We start from the raw sequence: 26,175 nt of genomic DNA, 5'->3' as shown, positions 1-26,175 counted from the left end.
GGGTTTGCTTGTATCTCCCCAGGAGAAGGTCTAGAACCTGTGTGGATTCCAGCTCATAGAGTAAAGCTGAGCAGAAACAACCAGTCGACTCCAGACAACCTCATCATGGTTATGTCTGCCCTGATAACCATCGCAGTGAGTATACCCCTGGCTTTGGCAGAAGCAAAGAATTATACTTATTGGGCATATATACCTAACCCCTCATTACTAAAACCCATTGACTGGGCGGATTCTATGATCCCCGTTTATGTTAATGATTCTTCCTGGATACCAGGACCTGAAGATACACGCCTTCCTCTTGTTTAAAAAGAGAAAGTGACTCCCTTCAGTGTTACTTATGGGTATGAATCCTCGCCAATTTGTGTAGGACCAGATACAGGATGTCTTAAATTATCTATGCAAGCCTGGCTGTCCACTAATTCTTTAAATCATAACTGTGTTAAGGTTCAACTATATTTTCTCTCTGGTCTGAGTTTTGCTTATAACTACTCAGAACCCAATAATGACACCAAATCAGACAGACCTTTATGTGAACATCGCAAGCTGTTCTGAATAACAAGATTGTATTCAAGATCTGAAAAACAAGATTGTATTCAGTGGGATAACTGCTGCGGGACTGAGAGAGTAATTTTTGATTAACGGTTCCTATGGAATTGTATGGGACTGGTCCTCTAAGGGGTATGCAGTCTCTTATTGCTCTCATCAAAATCAGTCCTACAATCCTCACAAAGGGCTGCGTTGGCAGGGGCACAAAGTCTTTGAACATACTAATATTACCACTCATTCAGATCATCCAATTATATGGCATGGTAGTGGCATGTCACCCCCCTTCCCACAACTGGATCAAGAAAGAGGGCAAAGAGAGCTTTGGAGATTGACTAAGTCTTAGAAAATTCCAAATTTGGGATGGACATTATTCTGATAAAATTAATTATTCATTGACATTTAATATCAGTACAAACTGGACATTTTACATTCAGGCTGTGTGAGAGATCCTTATGTGCTCTTGAAAGGAACAATTTCTACCAATGAAAGTGTACAAAAACTTTCTTGCCAGGATTGCAAACTACATACTTGCTTAAATTCTTCACTTTATAATTCTAATCACTCATTTGTTATATTAAAAAGGAGATTGCGAATATGGCTTCCAGTAAATCAAACCAGACCTTGGGAAGGCTCCCCTGAAATACATGCTCTTTTAAAGGTTATAAAGAAAGTACTGCAACGTTCCAAAGGTTTATTGGACTCCTTAAAATAGCTATTGTGGGAGTTATTGCTAATAGCCACAGCCGCAGCAGTAGCCAGGTTGGCACCGCATCAAACTACACAAGCGACTAGCTTTGCGAAGTAGTAACACCAAAATGCAGGTTCTGCCTGGGGAGGTCAAACCTACAGAGACTAAGAAAATAGTGACCGATTGACTGATTTAGAAAATTCAGTTCTCCTACTAGGGGACAAAGTGCAAAATTTAAAATCACAGATTCATCTTAAGTGTGATTGAAATATCTCTTCATTTTGTGTCACACCTCACAGGTATAATCAAAGTGCATATACTTGGGATCAACTATCTAAACATTTGACACGACACATTCGTAATAATCTATCCTTAGATATTTCCCAATTACAGGCTACTATTTCTAATATGCAGAGTGTTCACTTACAATTACTCCCAGAAACTGATTTATTTAAAGAAATCGAGGAAAGCTTACATAAACTTAACCCCATGATGTGAATTAAAACTTTAGGAGGAGTATTACTTGGTACTATAATAACAGGATGTATATTTTTAACTGTTTTGTGTGTAGTCCTCAGATGCACGAGAGAAACCATCTGAGAACTGATGAAGAAAAATGTTGCTCAGACAGAGTATCTACTCCTCCAAAAACGAGAAAGGGAGGATGTAGTGGGAATTCCCAACAATGTACTTTCACAGCCTTGAGAAATTTCACAGGAATAACACTTAGAAAAAGAGCATATATTAAGAAACTGCATTGGTGATTATTTTTCATGTTTTTCTTAGAATAATAGCCTTTTACAAACCCCAAGGCCAGACCCAGAAGGAAGTATGACTGGGATCATGAAAGCATGGACCCTGGAACGCAGGGTCGGCGTTAGGTATGAACACTGCCTATGAACTTGCTGATTGTTCCCGAGACTATCCCAGAAGGGAACAGCCTAGGATAAAAACAAGGAGATCTGAACTATGTCAATGTAGTGTCTTGGGAAAGATAGATCAAAGAAAGTTTTGTAGTCTGCAATTAGGAATAAAAGGTGGACTCAGAGTGGACTCTGAACCTCAGTCCAATAGAGGCTGCAGGTCCCCTGACTCACTGCACCAGATTTCGTGTTCTGTCTTCATTCTCGTCACTCGATCCAAGACCATTAGGGCAACACTCTGGCAGGTCTTGGTTGTGGCACGTGGGATCTTTAGTTGCGGCACGCAAACTGTTAGTTGTGGCATGTGGGATCTAGTTCCCTGGTCAGGGATGGAACCCAGGTCCCTTGCATTGGGAGCATGGAGTCTTAGCCACTGGACCATCAGGGAAGTCCACCTACTCCTCCTTCTTTGCTGTGTAACCCGAAAACAGTTTTCTTTTAAATTCAACACACAAAATTATAATATCGAGTATGCTTGTCAAACTCCACTCACCTCTCGCTCACTGGTGAAAACCATCCATCTTGTCCAACATGCTCATTTTGCCACTGGGGAACCAGGCTGCAGGTGATGGACTCAAGGCGCTTACCGGGATCCCATGAGACAAGCAGAAGCAGGCTCTCCAGAGTTCAGTGTCTGGGTGTTCCTCAGAGTCTGCTCCTTGCAGGGGTGGTGTAGGTGAGTGGGTGAGTACTGGGTGGGGGAGGGCTTCTGCCTTCTCCCAGGCTGGGCTCTTGTGCTGCCATGGCCTCTTCCAGGCCCCTCGGGGCTCTCAAAGCTAAACCATGGGGTTTCCTGAGGGAGAGAGATGACTAGGTCCTGGGTCTGTGGTACCAAGGCTGGAGGGAGACAGGAACCCTGAGTTCTAGGCCCAGCACTACCAACAAGGAAAGCCAGCCCAGACCAGTGACTGGCAGCTTCTGGGCCCTGCCAGAGGGACCAAGGAGCCCTCCTTAAGTCCCACCGAGCATCTCCTTATCTCTGGTCTGCGCCCTCCCTCTCAGGCTGCTGACTCCTCATCCTTCACCCAGGATGCCAGCTCCTGTCATGCTGCCCATCTGTCTCGGGCTCCTCGTATCTGCCCCCGCGGTCACGCCTCACTCCAGGCTCCGGCAACACCCTGTCAGACAGAGCTGCTCGACAAGCTATTGGCAGACTGGCAGCCTGTGGGCCCAACACAGCCTACGTGTGTGTTTTGTTTGCCTAACACAGTATTTCAAGAATAATTTGAATTCACTGCTCACATTTGAAAACCAATAGAAGTGGGGGGCGGGCGGCAGAGGATGAGATGGTTAGATAGCATCACCGACTCAATGGACATGAGTTTGAGCAAACTCCGGGAGACAGTGGAGGACAGAGGAGTCTGGCGTGCTGCAGTCCATGGCGTCTTATGGAACACGACTTAGCGACTGAACAACAACAGGAATCATCTAAAACACTGGGTTTCTGGGTTTTCCTGGGAAAAATCTAAAGCTTAGCCGTATTGCATCCACATTATTTCTTGGTATGACATCAACTGATTAGAGCTACTGAGCTGCTGCTCCACCGGCATGGGGAATGCGCACACCAGTCCCCACCATTCCCCGTGACCTCCCCAGGCCTTCTGCTATGTATCTATCTCTTTAATCTTAGCCGCACTGCATAGCCTACCATCTCGACTTTCCTGTTGGCTCCAGGGGTCTTGGTGAATAAAATCCTCTGCCCTGCCACACTTGTACCACTTATTTTAATCCTCAACCACCATTAGGGAGCAGACCAAGGATCTTGGCCCAAGTCACAAGACTCCAGTCAAATGCTTTAGCAAGATGGCTGCCATAGAACGAATGCTCTATGGATCTTAGTTCCCTGACCTGGGATCAAACCCAGGCCCCCTGCAGTGGAAGCACCACCAGGGAAGTCCCCTACACTCCTTCAGACAACCTGCCTGGCCTTGCAAGACATTTGAGTTCACAACCCTGTCTTGCCTCTGTGCCTCCCATCCATGTCATAAGACCCTCTCACCCTGAGGCCACCCCCAGTGATTAACCCCTGCACACCTAGCCTCCTGACCATCCTCTACTCAGCCCCACAAGCGTCAGGAGAGAAAGCGCCCCCTAAAACCTCTCCAGACCCATAGGTCGCCCCCAGGGCCTCCCAATGTAAGCCCCACAACTCCCATGGTAGTTACTCAGGAAACATGGTGGTCAACCCAACATCTTTTATTGACTCTACATGAGGACCCCTGCATTCTTATACTGAGGCAGGAGCTCCTGGATTTTGTACCGGGGTGCTATAATGGCTTGGACAATCCTCAATGGGGGCAGGTATTTCTGGGGTGCCATAAAGATGGGGTGACGACGACGTTTCGTTTTCTTGTCTAAGCTATACAGATCCAGCATCACAATTCTGGGGTTGTAGGTCCCTTTCTTCTTGGGCTGGATCGGAGTGAATGGGGGACACCAGCGAGGCTCTACCAGCAGCCGCACCAGGTCCTTCCGGAAGATATTCCAGTTGTTCTCCTTGAGGAACTTCTGGCACAGATCTTCATCGCTGAAGGTAAGGAACAGGTGTTGGGGCTCCCACCCCAGCGCCTCCCTGTCCCCCTGCCCCTCCAGTCCTGCCTCCTGCCACTCCTTCAGGCCCTAAACACCCTGAGCCCTGTTCCTCCTCTGCGCCCCTTCCCAGACCCTTCTATCGGCCTTCTTTACCTTTCCACGCTTTCATTCCCTAGACCCGCACTACTCCATGCGGTGGCCATGACCCACACGTGGCCACTGAGTACCTGAAAAGTGTGATTAATCTGAACTAGAGATGTGCTCTGAGTGTAAAATACATACCAGATTTCAAAGACTTAACACCAAAAAAAGAATGCAGAGTATCTCAGTCATTTTTATGTTGATTATATGTTAAAATGATAATATTTTAGATATACTACATTCAATAAAATGTATTATTAAAATTAATTTCACCCCTCTCTTTTTATTTCTTACAATGTGGCTATTGAACATTTTAAATTATACCTGTGATCATTAGCCATCAGGGAAATATAAGCCAACGCCATACAAGATACCATTTATGCCCACTGGGATGATGACAATTAAAGAGACAAATAATTATTAGTGTCAATGGAGAAGTGGAGATATTGCAATGAGGGTTCAAATACATTGCTGACAGGAATAGAAAATGATGCAGCTACTTGGAAATATAGCCTGGCAGTTCTTCAAAAGGTTAAACAGTTAACTTACAACCCAGCAATTCCACTCCTTGGTATATACCCAAGAGAAATGAAAACATATGCCTACATAAAAACTTGCACAAGAATGCTCCTAGCAGCCTTATTCAAAATAGCCAAAAAGTAGAAATAACCCAAATGTCCATCGATTGATGAATGGAGAAATAAAGTATAATATGTCCATGTGCTACAATATTATTTGACAATAAAAAGGAATGATATACTGATATTAGGTTGGCCAAAATTTTGGGTTTCTCTGTAACATTGTATGCAAAAATTCCCGAATGAATTTTTGGCCAGACAAAAACTGGCTACAACACTAATGAACCTTGAAAACACTATGCTGAGAAGCCAGTCACATGTGCTGGGTTGGCCAAAAAGTTCATTCGAGTTTTCCTACCAAACTACTACATGGTTTCATTTATGGGAAATGTCCAGATCGGGCAAATCTTTAGAGATAGAAAGTCAACTTGTAGCTGCCCTGGCTGGTCTTGGTGCCCTGCGTCTACTCTGCCCCCCTCCCTCATAGCACATGAGGGTAAGGAAAGAAGTGGGCAATGGTGGATGGCCTCAGGACTCACTGGCTTATTTCCTCCTGAGACCACAGCAAGGGAAGGCCCGTTTGACTTTCACTGCCTCAGCTGTACTCTCACCTAAGGAGGCAAGCTTGGTAAATCACTAACACATCAGAGCATTCTTTCAGAAAACTGCGTTGACCAGGAGGACAAAATCAACTTTGATTCACAGAGATCAACTTAATACAAAATCTAGAGGTCAGCATGGGCTACAAGTTAGTCCTGAGACCTTAGGTCTCAGCAGTGCCAGTGTCAGCTCCTACCAGCTCACGAGAGCAACTCCATGCTGAGTGACAACAGGTTGGTAGCTCAAAATTGGCCATGGGAGGAGTATGTGTAATAGAAACTGGCCAACACTTCCAGTCAGGAGACCTCCCACCTCCCAAAGAGCTGCTTGTTGAATGTTCCCCAGCACACCACTGGGGAGTCTCTACCTAAAGAGCTCCATTAACTCCTGACTTCTTACATAATAAATAACAATATCTAACCCTGCTTCGCACTCACCATGCACCAGGCACTTTATACTTGTTAACTCATCAGATCCTCATGACCACCTCATTTCACAAAACGTGGAAACTCATCAGATCCTCATGACCACCTCATTTCACAAACGTGGAAACTAAGGCTCGATGAGGTTAAGGAACTCACCAAAACTTAAGAGAGGGCAAGCATGTGATCACAAATTCTTAGAAGATCTTTTTGATGTTGTTGTTCCAGAGTAAAAGTTGACAGTTAAGATTCTACGTCACCTCCTGATGCTGATGGTCACGTTGATTCTAGTCTAGTCTTTCACTAAAGGGGGCAGCTCTTCTAAAGCCCTCCACTTCATGCAGGGGTTCCAGTTCCACCTTCTGCCTCGCTGGAATTGCAACTGTCACCTGTCCTTGCAGGATGCCACACTTCAGCCCATGGCGCCCTCAGTTACTACCCCCACGCCACATCCGCCTGGCCACCCAGCACTAGATCACACGCAGTGCTTTGGTTTTAGGTTGTTCTTCACTTGGGCCCTTGGAAGGGTTCCCTTTTTTCCTGCGAACTCAGCTGTTCATATTCTACATGTGCTCCTTGTGTCTGTAGGGGGACAGGCTTCAGATAATCTAGCCCATAGCATCCACGGGACAGGTGTCTCACCCACGGACTGGGCAATCTTCAGCATGTCACGTCCCCCTTTACTGGGCCTCACAGTCCTCAATTAAAACATGGGGGATTTGAGCTAGATAATGGATATATTTTCTGCCTGCTTTAGCAGTCTAGAAAACCATGAGTTTGACAATTAATGAGTAAGCCAGAATTCTGTCTGTCAGCATTGCAGACGACTGCAGCAGAGTGCTGACCGTGCAGCACAGACGCTGAGGGCCCCAGCATCTGCCATCCTCAAGTCTACGCAAACCTCCTCTGAATTCCAATTCAGCCAACGTTGGCTGACACCCGTCATGTACCAGACGCTCTGTGAGAAGCTAAGTCTCCTTAAACCCTTCCTCTCCTCCTTAAATCCTTTCTTTCCCCCTTAAATCCTTTTCTGAGGAGGTGGCTCTAAATAGCTATTTTCTACATTGATAGGCCACAGGAATCAGAGAACTGGGGCATCACTGAACTGCAAGGAACCACCAGTGCTTCCCAACTTTTTTTTTTTCCCCCGCAAAACTGCCCCCGTTTTTCTTATTCTTTTAAAACGTTTTATTTTGTGTTGGGGTACAGCTGATTAGCCATGTGGTGGTGGTTTCAGGTGAACAGCAAAGGGACTCAGCCATGCGCACACACGTAAAAACTGCCCCCAATCTGGACCACAGCTACGTTATCACCTGCTCTCTTATTAATGCTTTTCTTAATTCCACTTAATTTCTTTTACTTAAATATTTACTTTGGCTTGGTTCAAAAGCAACAAGATTGTCTAATCAAGGGTTTAGTGAACTAGTCCTGTTTTTTCTAACTCATATTCGAATAAATATGTAGCTGTTCATAATCTGTGTACCACCTAAAATCATCTTGTAAGCCTTCTGAGAAGATGTTCCATAATTTGGGAAAACTGTTCTACTCTAATTGTTTCATTTTGCAGTGGAGTCTGATGCCTAGAGGAGGGGAAGTGACTTGTCCAAGGTCATACAGATCCCATGTCAAATTCTTTCCTGTGCTCATTAGATACGGTTGAAGTAACTCTACAGATCTGCTTGCCGTCACCTCTTTCTCAACCACAGGAATCACCACAACTGCTTACAAAACCATGTCTGATCATATCACCACCACAAGAAAAGAAAAAGGCGGGGAGGATGCAAAATTATATCTGTATGGTTTCTCTTATGAAAGTTTGTGTGACTGAATGAGAAATGCATATTTGGCACATATCCATGTAGTAAAAAAAAAAAATACTGAAAGGATATACATAAAATGCTAATTGGGATTGTTGGAGTAATGCAAACACTTTCAGTCTTCACCTTCTTAAATGTTCAGCCTTTTTCATTTTCCACAGTGAGTGGGCCTCATTCATTCACTAACATTTATCAAGCACCTATCTCGTGCCAAGTACTGTAGAGGTGCTAGAGGTGAGAGGTGGATAAAGCCCAAACCCTGTCTTCAGGAGGAAATTAATCAAGTGGTGGGGAAAGAACTGTGCAAAAACTACACAGTTCTAAGGACTTCCCTAGCAGTCCAGTGGTTAAGAGTTCACCTTCCAATGCAGGGGGTGCAGGTTCGGTCCTTGGTCAGGGAGAAAGAGCCTAGATGTCTCGCATTGTAAAAAAATTCAATAAGGAGTTTAAAAATGGTCCACATTAGAGAAAAATAAACAAACTACAAAGCTCTAAACAGTTGTAATACAGCGTGGTGTGGCCACTGTGAGAGCTGCAGGACTATGGGTGAACAGAAAGGGGTGCCTAGCCCAGCCTTCTGGAGGAGATGAGTCTTAGAGAATGAGAAGCGGAGGCAGGACTGAGGGATGGCGTTGCAGGCAGAAGGGCCTACACTGGCAAAGGCAATGGTCTAGGAGGCAATCTGCCTGGGTTGCCAGAGTGGGTTAGAGACGGCAGGAGTGCTGCAGGGAGGTGAAGGGTCAGACTATGAAGCGCTGCTTACGTGGCACTGAATCTGCGCTGTACCCTATAGGCAGTGAGGTATGACTGAAAGCTTTACACAGGAGTTTAACATGGCCAGATTTGAGATTTAAAGAAAGCACAGTGCAGGCTTCCTGGTAAGTTCAGCCGGCAAAGAATCTGCCTGTAATGCAGGACACCTCGGTTTGATTCCCCTGGGTCGGGAATATCCCCTGGAGAAGGGACAGGCTACTCACACCAGTGTTCCTGGGCTTCCCTGGGGGCTCAGACGGTACAGAATCTATGTCTGCAGTGCGTGAGACCTGGGTTCGACCCCTGGGTTGGGAAGATCCCAGCACACTCCAGTATTCTTGCCCGGAGAATCCCCATGGCCAGAGGAGCCTGGAAGGCCACAGTTCACGGGGTCGTAAAGAGTCGGACGTGACTGAGACTAAGCACGGCCCAGCACGAAAGCACAGGATGCAGAAGTGGTCCAGCGCGCAGAAGAAGGAGGCGGGGGACCAAGGCTAGGGTGGCTGCAAGCGTCTAGGCTGGGGTTCTGGGAGGGGCTGGGGATGTCACCTGGGGAGGTGAATGAGATCCACTGGGCTGTGTGAAGAAACCAGTAGGACTTCATCTATATTTATCTTTGGCTTTTTCTTTTTTTAATTTAAATTTTCAGCCACATCACGCAGCTTGCAGGATCTTGGTTTCCTGACCAGGGGTCAAGCCTGTGCCCTCAGCAGTGAGAGCGCAAGGTTCCAACTACTGGAGCACCAGGGAATTCTCTCTGTCTTATTCTTTTTAAAGAACTATGTTTGCATATTTATAAGGTATAGGAGATATACAACACACAGCAGATATAATATAGATATAATAGATAAAAAATAAATATTGTCACTCACATCACATATGTATTCTAGGGACTATACACTCAAACACTCTTTAGTAATAACAGTGTAAGATCAAAACAGTTCTGTGACCAATGATCAGGCAATATATTAGTTTTTACGTAAAAAATAGTGGGGTTTTTTTCACACTATAAAATTATTCAGTTTTATGGAAAATTTGGAAACTAGGGAAATATAAATAGAAATCTTTTTATTAAATCTTTTAAGATAAATATTTTTTAATTATAAAATATATATATTATCATTACCAAACATTGAGAATAAAGGGGAAAACCCACTTGGAATGTTACTACCCTGACAAGAACTTTAAAAAGTATATAATTTTTCCCCTTATTATAAAAGAAATGTAAAAAAAAGAAACATATTCTCACTGCAAAAACAAACATCAGAGGAATATATAACTATAACGAGAAAGTCCCTTTAAGTCCTGTCTTCCAGAAAGAATAACCATTACAAATTGGGCAATACCGCAGAATTATCATTTTTGCTCATTTTCCTTCTAGATTTTTCTCATGTTAGTGTTCTACAAAGGCTCTAGTCATAGTATATATACAACTTTGTACCCTGTCCTTTTCATGTAGCATTTTATCACTCATTTTACTTTTGCTTCTTCAAAAAAGTTACTATTAAGGGAATGTACCACTGTTTTCTAAACTGGCCCCTTGGTATGACACGTGTGGATGGGGGTGGTTGTTTTTCTATTATGAGTATGGCAGCTACAAACATCTTAGTATCTTTCCCTATAATTTAGTTATATAGAGATAAATTCACAGGTAGACCATTGCTTCAAAGGGTAGAAACAGTTTTGGGCCCTTGAAACATTATTATCTAAAATTATTATCAAAAGGATTGAGTCAATTTAGAGGGTATCAGCAATTACCAGTTTCATTCTACCCTTGTCAGAACTAGATATTATCACTTTTTTTCTTTTACCAAAATAAGAGGTAAAAAATTGTTCATTTGATCTGGTGGAATGCACACCCTTTTCCAGCACTGACCTGGGGTACTTGATACTGAACTTTGACAATTTTTCTATTGTATTACTGTCAAGCAGTTCACAAAATTTTTCTTTCCCGACCCGTATCACCTCAGCTCCCAGGCTCACAAGGATCAAGGGCCGCGTGTCATGTTGGCTCTCCGGGAGGAGGATCTGGTGAAGGCCCTAGAGAAAAGAAGCCCCAGAAAGTTCAACCTCAGAGACCATCCATTCTACAAGCACATTTTCCGGATTGGAAAAGCAAGGCCCCAAACAGGACTTGAATCCATCTGGGGTCATTCAGCAAGTGATAGGGAGAAGTCGAGGGCTCTCTTTGCCAATGACATCAAAGTCCTCAAAGAACCCTCTGAGCACTTTGTCCATAGTCCCACCTCCAGGCAGCAGGCTCTGCAAGAATCACGCTTGTGGGACTTCCCTGGTGTCCAGTGGTGAAGAATCCGCCTTGCAAAGAGGGGGATGCGGGTTCGATCCCTGGTCTTGGAACTAAGATCCCACATGCCAAGGGACATCCCTTGTGAAGGAATGAAATGCTGCAACTACGACCTGACAGGGCCAACTAAATACATTTTTTAAAAAAGGATTTGTACCCACACAGTCACTTGCCAGGTAGCAGCATTTTACCAGCTTTCCCTGGTGTCCAATCTCAACTCTTCTTTGTGCCAGGTCAGCCCATTTTCTCTTCCTTAGGACGATGACAAATAGCTCGTCCTCCTAGATCTTCCCTTTTCTACAGCCACCATGCCCTCCCTGACCCTTCCTTCCAGGGCTTTGTTCATAGCATGTGTCCCCACAGAGCCTTAGTTCTTTCTGTCCCTCACAGGCTCTGGGGCCACTGGCGGCTACTGGGCAGCTCCCATTGCTCCTTGGGCTCTCTGGTGTGGATTCCTACTCCATCATATCTGAAAGGGAGATGGAGGTCAGCAGGCCCATCTGCTTGCTTTACAGGGACTGTATTCCCCTTTGTAAGGAGACACTTTGAGATGGGGCAAAGCTGGGACTAGGGTCCTGGCTGCTGAAGTCCCAGTCCAGTGCTCACTCAGCCTCTCAGCTATTAAGATTCTGGCAAGGAGGAGGGAGATCAGTGGTCCAGAGCTTGCAATGCCCAGCTGTCTTGGGCTTAAGAAGACATCAGCCATAAACCAAGAGGTCTGCTCTAGGCAAGCCAAGTGGGATTGGGGAAAATGCAGGCTTCAGAAGGAAGACCCACATGTTTACTTGTCACGTTGATAGGGACAGAGTAAAGGGACAAAGTAGGTGATTAAATAGTTAATCCCACTAAGGGATTATAAGTAAAGGAAAAGGTATGAAGACCCCTGTTAGTCAGTGATCACGCTAGAAAGCAGGTTTGCTTAGCAACAAAACCATGTGAGAGGAGCATGCGATGCGCCCCAAAACAATAAAACAGTGGTGGCATGAGACCCACATCCTGCCTAGTGAGCTCAGGAAATTAATGACCCCAGGACACACTCTCTGCACACACAGAAACAATAATTTATGGAAAGGTGATAATTCAAATTCAATGGTTAGGACTCCAAGCTCTTTGATCTCTGGTTGGGGAACTAAAAGCCCACAAGCTGTGTGACGCAACCAAAAATTTTGGGCTTCCCACGTGGCTCAGTGGTAAAGAATCTGCCTGACAATGCAGGAGACACAAGAGACGCAGGTTCGATCCCTGGGTTGGGAAGATCCCCTGGAGAAGGAAATGGCAACCCATTCCAGTATTCTTGCCTGGGAAATCTCAGGGACAGAGGAGCCTGGTGGGCTATGGTCCATAGGGCTGCAGAGTCAGACATAACTGAGCACACACAGCATATCATAGGCATTTCAAAGTGAAAGGCCCTCATTGTACTGAGACCTAAATTAATTTTGACCACTCTGGCATATAGGGATTATCAGCCTTAGATGTGGAAGATGAGGTTGGGCAAAGGAAATTCGCTTGTCAAAAGTCACGTATCTAATAATTACAGTAAGGATGATGCTGATGATAATGATGGCCGTGATGGTGGTGATGGTGATGATAGCACCAATTCATGTTTAATGAGCAGTCACTAAATCCCAGGCGCTCTTGTAACTCTGGTGTGTGTTAACACACGTAACCCTCACTAGAACCCCACGAGGTGAGTTCTTTTATTATCATCATTTTACAGAGGATGCTGCTGAGGTTAAGAAACATGTCCAACATCACACAGCATGGAAGTAATAAAGCTAGGATTTGAATTCATGTGGGTCTGTCTTTAGAGTCCATGCACTTATTTATTTATCTATTTATTTATTTATTTTGGCTGTACCATGGGGCATGTGGGATCTTAGTTCCCTGACCAGGGATCAAACCTGTGCCCCCTGCAGTGGAAGCACAGAGTCTTAACCACTGGACCACCAGAGAAGTCCCCAGAGTCCATGCTTTTAGCTGCTACACTTCAAGGAAACTGAGCCACAAAGACGTTAACTAGTTTGCCAAAGATGACAAGGCAGAAAGTGATGGAATGGGATTTGAACCTATCAACCTGCCCAGGACCTCACTAACGGCAGCCCAGCAGCAGGCACTGTTATTCACCTCCAGTTCACCCTACACTTTCCAGCTAGAGTCAGGTCCTCAAACAGCTTCCCAAAGGTCCCAGGATAAAATAACACTCTTCACTGTGGCCACTGAGGCTTTGGCTGCCTCACCCTTGTGAGGTCTCACCTTGTTTACTCTGTTTCAGCCACACTGCCCTCCCTTCCAGTTCCCTCCACATGCCAAGCTCCTTCCCGCCTCAGGCTCGACCTGCTTTCTCTTTCTGGAACACTCTCCCTCCCAGGCTGTCCACAGCTCACTTGTTTTGTCATTCAGGTCTCAGCTTAAACATCACTGTCTTAGAGCAACCTTCCCTGACCACTCCATTTAAGACCACCTCCCTCCTCAATCCAGCTTTCTGTTCTGTTCTCAATAGCAATTTAAAACCTCCTGTATATTTGCTGCTTTATCTGTTTACTGTCTGTCCCCAGACTAGATCATAAGCCTCACGAGGGCAAGAATGACATCAGTTTACTTGCCTACACTGGCACCTTGGGCCATGTTTGGAGCTTCATAAATGCTCAAGAAATACCTGTGGGACTTCCCTGGTGGTACCGTAGTTAAGGCTTCACTTCCAATGTGTGGGGAATGAAGGCCCTGCTCTGAGCCCCCACTCAGAGCCTTCTAGGATTGTCTAGAGCAGGGTTCCCAACCTCCAGGATCTAATGTCTGATGATATGAGGTGACGCTGATGTAACAATTACAGAAATAAAGTGCACAATAAATGTGATGCACTTGAATCATCCTGAAACCATCCCCTCCCACCTCCAGTCCATGGAATCAAGTCCAAAGCTTGGAATCAAGTCTCTTGTTCCACTTTCCACAGCTTCCCACATGCCCTCTACCACAGTAAGCAATGCCCTTCCTGGCCGTGGTGCCTCCATTCACCCAGGGTGCTCGGCATCCCAGCTCCTCCCTGGGCCGGCACGAGGTGCGTTCACGGCAGGTGCCCAGCCTCAGGCAGCCTGTGTTCAGTCCCGAGCACCTCGCCCGGAGACTCTGAAACTGCAGGGAGGTGAAGTGAGAGGGCTGGAAACCACATCACATGAACACTGCAGGAATGGAGGAATGTTTTCCCTCAATAAGAAAATAATTAACGGGGCATTGGCATGCTGCCTGGCTCCATAAATGTTGAACAGAAAAACAAAACAGCATTCTTTAAATTCTAAGAGGCCATCATGTGGCAAGGAAACTGATTTCTGTTTGTTCTTGGGGGGTGGGTAGGGTGCAGCGGGTGCTGGGAAGAACTCGTTAAAAGCTGTAGGGGACAGAGTTTTACTGAATAAAAGGAAGAGCTGCGGAAAAGCTCCAAACTAGTCACTCAGCACTGACTAAGGGCTGGGCCAGAGCCTGGGGCTCCGGACAGTGCTGGGCTGGCCTCCCTGCCTCCCAAGGCACACAGTGCAGAGAGCAGGAGCGCCAGGCGATCAGCACAACACGGTGTGAAGGGGTATGAAGAGGACCCTGCCGATTCATGGTGACAACAACTGACCGCACATCAGAAGACGTGCCCCCACCCCCAGGAAGACCGAGGCACATGGCTACTCACAGGAGGCCTCACGCCCTCCCTGTGCCGCTCACCCAGCCTCCAGCTCCGGCATCTATCTTCTAGCATCTAGCTCCCACAACGGTCAGAGTTCAGGGTCAAACTTGTTTACCCATACATTCCCCTCCACTATTGGATTTTTTTTTTCCTGGCGGAGTAGCAAGTGGTAATTAGAGCTTCCCAGGTGGCTCGGTGCTAGAGAATCCGCCTGCCAAACCAGGAGACGGGGGTTCAATCTCTCGGTCAGGAAGATCCCCTGGAGTAGGAAATGGCAACCCACTCCAATATTCTTGCCTGGGAAATTCCATGGATAGAGGAGCCTGGCAGGCCACAGTCCATGAAGTGGCAGAGAGTTGGACACGACTGAGCACACACAGCACAGCACAGTATGTGGGATCTTAGTTCCCTGACCAGGGATTGAACCTGCGTCCCCTGCATTGGAAGCACAGAGTTTTAACCACTGGACCACCAGGGAAGTCCCTGGATAATCTTTAGAACCATTTAAGACTCACAGAAAAACTGAGAAGATGATACATCTTAACCAGTTTCCCAGTTAAGATCTCACATTGTGTAATAGTTTTGTGGCAGTTAATGAACCATGATGGATACACATCAGTAACTGAAGTCAATGAGTTATTTAGATTTTCTTTTTCTGTTCCACAGTCCTCTCCAGGACACAATACACTTAATTGTCATGTCCCTTGAGGTTCCTCTTGGATGTGGCAGTTTCTCGGACTTACCTTGTTTATGATGATCTGGACAATTTTGAGGAGTTCCAGTCAGGTAGGTCTTGGGTTGCCCCACTATTAGAATCTGACTGATTTTTTCTCATCATTAGATGGGGGTTATAGGTTATTGGGAAGAGGACTGTAGTACACCATTGTCATCACATCACATCCCACATTTATTATCTCATAAATAAGGGACATACTATCAACATGATTTATTACTGCTGATGTTGGCCTTGATCACCTGACTCAGGAAACACTTTGCTTTCAGTAGTTTTCCCTCTGTAAAATTTTCTTTCTCCTTTCTATACTGTACTCTCTGGAAGGAAGTCACTATGTGCTGTCCATGCCTAAGGAGCAGTGAGGGCAGCATATCTACATAAATTATTTGGAATTCTTCTGCATGTGAGATTTGTGTCTTTTCCCTGTTTATTAATTTATTCATATGTATGCATTATATCAGTTTGTACTTACAGATTTTGTTAATTTTATTTATTTTTGGCTGGGCTGGGTATTCCTAATGGAATTCCTATGTGCCGACTTTCTCTAGTTGCAGTGAGCAGCAGCTACGTTCTAGTTGCAGTGCATCTTTTCATATTGATTTCTTTCCCTTAGAAATATTCTAAGGGAATTCCCTGGTGGTCCAGTGGTTATGATTTGGCACTTTCACTGCTGGGGCCAAGGTCAATCCCTGGTTGGGGAACTAAGATCTCTCAAGGCACAAACTGCAGCCAAAAAAAAAAAAGAGAAATATTCATTTAACTTTGCCACTTCTTTTCATAGTTTGCTAATTTCTCTTTATTGCCAAATAACAAGTCACTGTATGGATCTGTCAGTTTGTTTATATTTATTTACCTTTCCATATAAATTTTAGCATCAGTTTGTCACTATCCACAAAATAATTTACTGGGATTTTGATTGGGATTGCACTGAATCTATACATCAAGTGGGGACAATCTGACATGTTAATGATACTGAATCTTCGAATCCACAAACATAGAATATTTCTCTATTTATTTAAATCTTCTTTGAATTCTTTCATTATAGTTATACAGTTTTCTGCATATAGTTTCTGAACATATTTTGTTATATTTATACCTAAGTATTTCATTTTTTGGTGCTATTGTAAATGGCACTGTATTTTTTATTTCAAATTACAACTATTTGTTGCTTTATACCCTGTGACCTTGCTATAATCATTTACCAGCTCAGGAGGTTTTATTTGTTCTATTTGTTTGTTTTATTTTATTTGTTCTTTTTTTTGTTATTTTGTTTCATTTTTTAATTCTTTCGAATTGCCTATATTGACAATCATGTCACCTGCAAACAAAGAAAGCTATATTTTTTCCTTCCCAATCTGTATTTGTTTAATTTCCTTTTCTTAATGCACTGGCTAGGACTTCCAAAACAACACTGAATAAGAGTAGTGAGAAGGGACACCCTTGCCTTCTTCCTGGATTATTTTAAAGCAAGTCCCAGATGTCATATAATTTTATCTATAAAAATTTGGATATGTATCTCTTAAATATAAGGGCCTTTAAAAAAAAATAACCACAATACATTACCGCATCTTAAAAAGTCAGTAATATCCCTTAATATCACAAATCCAGAAAAGGATGTTCTTAAACCTTTACTCTCATTACCTAGCACCCTCAGCCCATCACGTCACACACTGTATTGTGAACAAGGCTCTCTGCACACCTACCAAGATCTCGCCTTGCTCCACAGTTTGGATCTTCATGTAGGCCCCCACCGCAGCCTCCTTGGGGAGATCACCATACTTGGTTTGGATCATGGGACATTCGATCAAATGAGTACACCTGGACCTGAAATTTGACAGCTTGTTAAAGAGAACTCGCTTGTAACACAGCTCTTGACTCCCTCAATAATCAGCCCTCACTCTATTGCATGCTAAGATCACCCATCCCTTCTCCCAGGTGGTGAGAACACAGAAAATCAAACCCTGGGAGACACTGTCAGGAACTGTAGAGGTTTAACAGGGAGGAGACTTGGGAGAGGAGAATTTCATCAAACTTTTTGGCTAGTCCATAAAACAAGTGGCCAATCCAGGTTCAAATCTCGATTGGACTGACTCTAAAGCACTTATCTACTGCCTCCCTTAGATGAGTAAACTTTTATGAAAAAGCTCAGATTCAAAAAGGCTGAGTGATACACAGACAGAAAGTCACCACCAAAAAATGTATGCAGCCCCTTCTTCAGATGGGCTCCCTGAGAAAGGAAGCAGCTGCCTGCCTGATGAGGCCCTGTGAGTTGGAGGTGGAGAAAGTAGAGCCCAATATCAAACCCAGGACCTCTCTCAGCTGCCTTCATTTTTAAGTCTTCTTTGAATTTGAATTCATTACAATATTGGTTCTGTTTTATGTTGGTTTTCTGGCCACAAGGCATATGGGATCTTGGCTCCCCAACGAGGGATCAAACCCATACCCCCTGTATTGGAAGGCAAAGTATTAACTACCGGACCACCAGGGAAGTCCCCCTAGGCAGCCTTCTACACACACCCCAACCTTTGGGGGAAAGTTGTGATTGTTACCTATGCTTACCCCCCAGCATACCTGACAGTCTGCCCTGTAAGTTATATCCCCTTTCAACCAGACTCTGAACCCTCCAATCCGTCAAGGGCAAAGCTTACTTGATTTTTGAGCCGAAGGTCTTTGGGAGAGTATTTCCTGAGGTTTTAATCTTCCTACTGAAGCTGGATCCTTCTTGCTCCTGGGCTTTCTGGAGATGAAAAAGCTTCAGAAAACTAAAATCCTGTACAGGATATGACCTGATCTGGAATTCCTTAAATCTCTCCACAGGAGACAAATCTGTTAGAGAAAGCACAGGAAACGACTCTTTCCATACATGAGGATTATACTGGTGGTGGTTGGAGGTGTATCATAGTCTTCTGGTGGTGAGTCTAATGCACGGGAGAATTAAGAAAAATAGAAAAAAAAAATATTGTGGTTTCTGTATATTTTCCCTCTGGGCCGGGCCCTGAGCTAGACCATTACATCCAGACGAATGTCATTAGCCTGATTTAAGAGAGAAAATGAGAAGCAAAGTTTAACACTCAGGAAAGGGCCGAAGGGCTTCCAGGTAAAGAATCCGCCTGCAATGCAGGAAACCCTGGTTCAATTCCTGAGTCGGGATGATCCCCTGGGGAAGGGATAGGCTACCCACTCCAGTATTCTTGGGCTTCGCTGGTGGCTCAGACGGTAAAGAATTCACTTGCGATACAGAAGACCTGGGTTTGATTCCTGGGTTGGGAAGATCCTCTGGAGGAGGGCATGGCAAGCCAGTCCAGTATTCTTGCCAGGAGAATTCCATGGACAGAGTCTGGCGGACTACAGTCCAAGGCATCACAAAGAGTTGGACACAACTGAGTGACCAAGCACAAAGGGCCAAAGCTTGAATTTGAACTCAGGTGTTTCTAATTCAAAGCTCGTGTCTTTCCATTAACAGATCACATTTATCTGGTTTTTCAAACTGGGACTGGGGGTAGGGGTAGCAATAAAAGATAAATGACCAGCCATAAAACCCTGAGCATGTGCTATGCCTAGCACAGTGCCTGCACCATAACAGGCCCTCTGTGAGAATTATTAAAAAATTTCCAAGAGAATACCACTCAGAAATGCTATGCTGAGTGAATGGAGCCAGACACTAAAAAGTACATACTGTATAATTCCATTTACATGAAGCCCTAGGAAACACAAATGGAACCTACAGTGATAGAAGACAGGTAAGTGGTTGCCCAGGGCCAGGGGTGAAGGATAGAGATTGACTGGGAAGCGGCACAAGGGAACTTTTAGGGGTGATAGAAATGTTCTATAACTTGGTTGTGGTGGTTACAACAGATGTAAATTTGATAAAACTCATTGAACTACACACTTTAAATTTGTGTCTTTTGTTTTATGAAAATTGAACCTTAATGACATTAATTTAAAAAACAGATCTCCTGAGAGTTCCCTGGTGGCCTAGTAGTTAGGCTTTCACTGCCATGGTAGGGGTTCAATCCCTGCTCAGGGAACTAAGATCTCACAAGCTGAGCAGCAAAGTAAAAAAAAAACAAAACAAAAACAAGAGAGACACAGTGTTAGAATTAATTGTTAAAATTAAAATTAACATTAGTAGAAGTAAATCCAAACTACACAAGGAGTAGTACTGGAAAAACAGGTTTAAAAAACCCTAAATACACCTATTTAGAAGACATTGTAGCAATATTTATCAACATTTTAAATGTACTGCCTTACACACTGGACCAATTACTTGATTCAGTAATTCTAAGAATTTATCCAATATGTTTCTGTGCACAAGTATGCAAAGATAAACACACCAGGAAATTCACCACAGTAGGGTAATAGCGAAAAACTGAAAATAACCCAAAGTATCTAGAATTTTGCAGATCTAGAATTTTGCTTCCAACCAGAGTAAAAGGAACTAGATCCACTAGATCTACTCTCTCACCAGAAACTAATAAAATACTGGGCTAAATACATGGGAAAAAATGGTTTTCAAGACATTGGGCATCAAGCCATGAAGAATCATTATCTCTGCAAGATAGAAAACAAATGGGACGAGCTCTTCTATTGCCCCAGCCAACCACCTGGAGGCTTTCCGGACAAGGTTGTGGCAAAGGGAAACCCAGGAGGAGTCCAGCCATCTCTCCAAATTAATGTGACAGGAGTGAGAGTGCCAGAGAAGACAAGGCTGGGGTTCACAGAGCACAGGTGCGGAGGGGAGCGAGTGCACGAGACAGAGGTCTGGAGATCCTCCAAGGGTCTCCTTCAGTCTCAGCTGAGCCCTGAGCAACACACGCATAACGTCAGGAAGCCACCAGCGGAATGCCACCACTAAGATGGCTCTCGGTGATTCCCACCCCCTGACGGCCACACAGGTGTGTACTGTCCTCCCACTGAGTGTGGGCTGGATTTGATTCTAACAGAATACAGCAGAAGTGACAGGATGTCACTTTTGAGATGAGGTTTTAAAGACTGTGGCTTTCGCCCTTGGGTATACTTTGTGTTACTCTCTCTCTCCAGGGGAAGCAAGCTGCCATGGCAGAAAACAGCCCCAAGATCCTCACAAGATGACCGACTAAGTAAGGTTTGCAAAACACCATTAAGTGACCTTGGAAGTGGGTCCCTCTCAACTGAGTCTTCACATGAGAACACAGTCCCTGGAAGACAGCTGCAACCTCACAAGAGAACTTGAGCCAGAGGCACTTGGCTAAGCCATGCTCAAAATTCTGACCCACAGGAACTTAGAAATAGTAAGTATTGTTTTAAGTCATTAAGTTTGGGATAATTTGTTCTGCAGTAATAGATACTGCAGAGTAGTAATAGTAGTAATACCCAAGGATGGGGAAAGAAACACCCAAAATGTTTGTAGGGACAAATCATCAGAGTTCTCAAAAGACCAGAAACAGTTCCTATTCCCAACAGCTAGATTAGAAAGCCTCACCAGTAAAAACGGTTTTGTCTCATAAATGGGGCAAAACTGCTCTGATCCTACCTACCAAAGCCTAAGTGCTAGTTTTTAAAAGATCAAAATATTTCCAAATAACTTACCTGCATCCCAGAACAAATCTCAGAAATATTTACAGGAATTTTAAAATATGCAGTACCCAAAATTCAGTTTCTGGCATTCTGTGAAAATTTACCAAACATTCAAAGAAGTAGGAAAATATGAACCATATAAACAGAAAAAAGCAAAGAATTGAAACTGACTCAGAAATGATACAGATGACAGAATTAGTATGTAAGGACATTAAAATAGTTACTATCATTGTATTCCAAAGAGGAAATTTTGTGTACATTAAGCAGAAAAATAGAAATTATTTTTTAAAAGACCCAAATCAAACTTCTAGATGTGAAAACTGCAAGGTCTGAAATGAAAAAATGTACTGGATAGGATTAACATCAGATTAAACAATGCAGAAGAAAGACTGTTAAAGTCAAACACATAGCAATAAAAGTTATTTAAAATGACAGGAAAAAAGACAACAGCAAAATATTAATAGAGCATCAGTAAAAACAACTTCAAGCAGCCCAATATACATATGATTTGAGTCTCCAAAGTGGAAGAGAAAGAAAGATAGAAAAAAAGGACATTTTTAAAATAATGGTTAAAGATTCCAAATCTGATGAAAAATATAAACCCAAAGATCCAAAAATTAAATGAACCCCAAGCACAGAAACATGATGAAAAATTTTCCAAGGCACAATGTAATCAAACTGCTTAAAAATGATAAAAAGAAAAATTTTAAACTAACCAGAGCAGGGTACTGGTGATGATTTTACTACTTACATTGAATTGCTACACTGTACACCAGGAACTAACAAAATAAACAAACGAACTCGTAGAAAAAGAGATCAGATTTGTGGTTACCAAAGGTGGAGTGTAAGGGGGAGATGGAACTGGCTGAAGGTGGTCAAAAGGTACAAACATCCAGTTGTAAGATAAATACTAAGTAACAGAGGTGCAATGCACATGATTAATATAACTAACATCACTATATGTTATATAAGAAAATTGATGAGTAAATCCTAAGAGTTCTTATCACAAAATTTTTTCTTTTTCTTTTATTTTGTATCTATATGAAACAATTAATGTTCACTAAATTTACTGTGGTAATCATTTCATGATGATTTGTAAGTCAAACTATCTTTCTGTTTACCTTAAACTCACATAGTGTTACATGTCAATTGTATTTTGATAAAACTGGAAGAAAAAATAACAGCCTCAGCAAAAAGTCATATGTATAAAGGATATAAAAAGTTATGCAAGGAGATTATACAAAGATAAGAATGTTGGCAGACTTCTTACTGAAAACAATGTGAGCCAGAAGACAGACTTTAAGGCAAGTCTTTAAAATACCGAGCAAAAAAAAAAATCTGTAAATCCTGAATTTTGTACCAACAAAAAATTTCTTTATAAAATTAATACAAAATCATTCTTAAACATAGAAAAGCTGGAAGAAATGTTAAAGGAAGCACTTTGGGCAGAAAGAAATGGTACTATGGAAATCTGATCTATACAAAGGCATGAAAAAAATCAGGAATGGTACCACATAAAGACAAAATAGTTTTGTTCTTATTATTTAAATATGTTTAAAAGATAATTATTTAAAGCAAAAGTAATAACCATGTGTTGTAAGGTTTTAAACATATGTGAAGGTAGAATATATGACAACAGCACATCTGAGAGGGGAGAAACAAAAGTATACTGTTGCAAGGTCCTGATTCTATACGTGAAATGGCATAATATCACTTGAAGGTAGCCTGTGATAAGTTAAAGGTATATACAGCAAACTACAAAGCAACCACTAAAATAACGTGACAGAGCTACTAATAAGCCAACAAAGAAAATGAAATGGAATCATATAAAACAATCCAAAAGAAGGCAGGGGAGAAAAAGAATGTACTTAATACTGCTGAACTGTGTGCTTAAAAATAAAGATAGTAAACTTTATGTGTATTTTACCATAGTAAAAAAAAAAAACTGGGGGAAAAAGTGTGAGATGTAGCTTTTACTCTGGTGGATTAGCAATGGAAAAGAGAGAAAAAGAACTGACATGAGAAGAGAACTGAAATCTACTTAGTACCTCCTAGGCACTGTGCATACAAGATTTCCCCTCATTCAGTAATAACCTCTGTGAGGACGACAGTGAACATCAACTATATACTAACACATCTAGGTAGTGTTCTAAGAGTGTTATATATTCATTTGCTTAATCTTACAACAAGCCTACATGGTAGAGACCAGAGTCTGCCTTACAGACCCTGAGGGCATCAGTGTGCAGGCACACAGAATCACTTGCCCAGTGTTCACAGCAAGTAAGAGAAAGACCCTGGGTTCAAACACAGTTTGGCCCCTAGGCTTATGCTCTTAGCCATAACACACAGTGACAGACTCCAAGACATCAGGCCCAGGGGCCTAAGTACTCACCAAAGTCACCCTGCTAATCAGTGGAACTCACACCCAGCTCTGGCTAGCTCCAGGTTATCTTTTCTCCACCCCTCTCCACCCCTCAACCTGCGGCCGAGGGGAAAGGCTGAAAGGGGCTGCAGGGGTCAGCAGGAGCCTCACCTAGAGGCCGTGTGGGCCCGGTTTCCACAGCTAGTAGAAGAAGATTGCCTATCCTGCCAGGCTTTTCTAGCTCTAGGTTTCTAAGATGCTATGGACCAGGCACCATGAAGCTGCGGGATCAGGCGCCCCCTGCTGGCTGCCGGATGTGGATGTCGGCTTACCCTTCAGGTGGATGTTTGGAGGTCCGTCGTCTATCAGCCGCAGATGCTCCCAGATCCACTTGTGGTAGAAGGGCGAGGTCTCAAGGTCTATCAACCTCAGGACTTCACACATGCCCTGGACACGTAAGGACACAAGCAGAGGGGTCAACCCCTGCTCCAGGCAGGACAGGCTTTGAAGATAAGCTCTTTTTTGTTTTACTTGCTTCATGCAAGTGGTTTGAGGTCCTTTTTCAAAATGAAAATGCTATCTACTCATAATTTAAAAATTCAAATAGCTAAACAGCACAAGAACTAAAAAAAGAAATCACCATTAAGGATGTTATACATATTTAAAATTTTGATATATATTGTCAACCAACCCTCTAGATACATTAGATAAGTTTACACTCTCTCCAACAGTGCAAAACAGAACCCATTGTAACACATCTGTGTAGTACACTGACAACTTGGTTTTCACAGCCCTTTTAATCTTTCCTAATCTGAGAGACAAGAAAGATATGTCATTTTTCATATGCATTTCATATCTTTATTGGACCTTAATTTTTTTTTTAATTTTGGCCACATCACACAGCTTGTGGACTTTTAGTTCCCCAACCAGGAATTGAACCCAGGCCCTTGTCAGTGAAAGCATGGAGTCCTAACCACTACAAAATCAGGGAATTCCCAATCTTAATCTTTTTTAGTAGGAAGTCTAAGAGACACATTAGGATTAATAAGAGATCAAACATTTAATAAGCCCTTATTATATTCCAGGCATTGTGTTAGGAGCTTTATTCAACATTCATTCAACAAACATTTTATCTACCAGGAACTGCAGGTACTAGAAAAATACACATGAGCAGTTCTCTCTGGGAAGACTCTCATGGGTGTTTAATCACATCTGAATCTGTGGAGAAAACAATTTCACCATGTGTTCCCAAATGATAAACTGTTCAAAATGAGTTGATTACGGGCATTAATTATGTTTGCAATGCTAGCGGAAATCATGTTCTCCAACTTTGCCCAGGCCTCAAGGACACCCAGCCACCCAAAGCTGATTTCTCCCTCTAGTGGCAATAAGAGTAAACTATAGGAATAGGGACAACTGTTCAAATAGCTGGCCAGGTGGGAAATAAAAATGAGGAAAAAGAGCAGTCCCTTTAGAGGCGGCTGGTGCTCGTCAACTCCAGCCAGAAGGGCCACACCAGAATGCATCCTGGTACTGCCTGATCTTCTGAATATACAAAAGAAGCCAGAAATCAGAATGTTCATGTATTATAGAATCTTCACATTAACAACTGAATCAGAGGTTTTGCTTCTTTTGCCTACTCAGGCTTCCCTCGACTTCCCTGGCTCCAGGGCTCCAGAGTGTGTGCACTCAGTAGTTGCAGCGCGGGCTTAGTTTCCCTGCAGTGTGTGGGATCTGAGTTCCCCAACTAGGGGTCGAAACCGTGTCCCCTATGTTGGAAGGCAGGTTCCTAACCACTGGACCACCAGGGAAGTCCCGTAAATTGGGTTTTAACAACACTGTAAGGGGCTAGTCAACTCATCTGCTAGTCAAGGGGCCCTCTACCTGCTGTCACTTTGGGACATCTATATTATTTTTCTCAGAATGAAATTCAAGCATCAGAAATCACCTGTGACACTTATTTAGAAGCTGATTTCCAGAGTTAATGAAGCAGAATCTCTGGGATGAGGCAGGACTCTGCCTCTTTGAGAAGAACACTAGGAGTTCTTTATGCCTACCAAAATTTAAAAACTCTTCCCCTCGATCAGGGGCCCTCCAGTTTTAGTGCACATCAGGATCATTTGGAAGCAGATGTCAGTGTTGTCAGAACACAGAGTACTAAGCTCTCTCCTCCCAGAGTTTTGGGTTTACTAGCTCTTGGATGGGCCTAAGAATCTGAATTTTTTAGTGAGTCCCCAGGCGATGCTGATGCTGCTGGTCCAGCAACAACACTTCGAGAACCACTGGATTAGATGATGACTGAGTAGAGTGAGCCTGTGCTACACTAATCTCATCCTCACAGACTATGGAGTAAGTACACAGTCTCATTTTACAGATGAAGAAATGAAGGCTCAACCAGAGTAAGAGCTTTCTGTTAGTCAGGATGTCATTATCATGCTGATTAAAGGAAGTCTTGAATTTATACCCCTCGCCACTCATTGCCCTCATCTTTCCTGGTTATATAGTATCAAAAGAGCTTAGAGTTAACTGGGGGGACACATGGCCTTCCTGGC

General features: G+C 43.4%; 1 protein-coding gene, 1 long non-coding RNA gene and 1 other non-coding gene across 4 annotated transcripts in view; 1 reads left to right on the top strand and 2 right to left on the bottom strand.

Annotated features, from left to right (window-relative positions):
- Positions 1 to 4,330: 4,330 nt before the first annotated feature.
- CNBD2 (cyclic nucleotide binding domain containing 2) overlaps positions 4,331 to 26,175 on the bottom strand; it is a 59,994-nt gene continuing 38,149 nt past the window's right edge. For both annotated transcript variants that reach the window (XM_043478677.1, XM_043478679.1), the window contains 5 exons: positions 23,956 to 24,070; positions 18,354 to 18,531; positions 17,409 to 17,529; positions 10,877 to 11,040; positions 4,331 to 4,684 (listed from right to left, as the gene is read on the bottom strand). In XM_043478677.1, coding sequence (XP_043334612.1) covers positions 4,363 to 4,684; positions 10,877 to 11,040; positions 17,409 to 17,529; positions 18,354 to 18,531; positions 23,956 to 24,070 — 900 coding nt within the window. In that variant the 3' untranslated portion in view covers positions 4,331 to 4,362. The remainder of the gene's footprint in view (positions 4,685 to 10,876; positions 11,041 to 17,408; positions 17,530 to 18,353; positions 18,532 to 23,955; positions 24,071 to 26,175) is intronic.
- On the top strand, positions 14,734 to 26,074 carry LOC122447931. The gene is made up of 5 exons (XR_006271453.1): positions 14,734 to 15,059; positions 15,639 to 15,758; positions 18,523 to 18,617; positions 20,746 to 20,975; positions 25,851 to 26,074. It is a non-coding gene; the product is annotated as an uncharacterized LOC122447931 (long non-coding RNA).
- TRNAG-UCC lies at positions 15,378 to 15,450 on the bottom strand. Its single transcript has one exon. It is a non-coding gene; the product is annotated as a tRNA-Gly (tRNA).

The sequence above is a fragment of the Cervus canadensis genome, chromosome 10 (assembly GCF_019320065.1).
Source record: "Cervus canadensis isolate Bull #8, Minnesota chromosome 10, ASM1932006v1, whole genome shotgun sequence".
In the NCBI taxonomy this organism is placed as follows: Eukaryota; Metazoa; Chordata; class Mammalia; order Artiodactyla; family Cervidae; genus Cervus; species Cervus canadensis.
The sequence above is the reverse complement of the archived record's forward strand: the minus strand, read 5'-3'. Positions and strand labels throughout refer to the sequence as shown.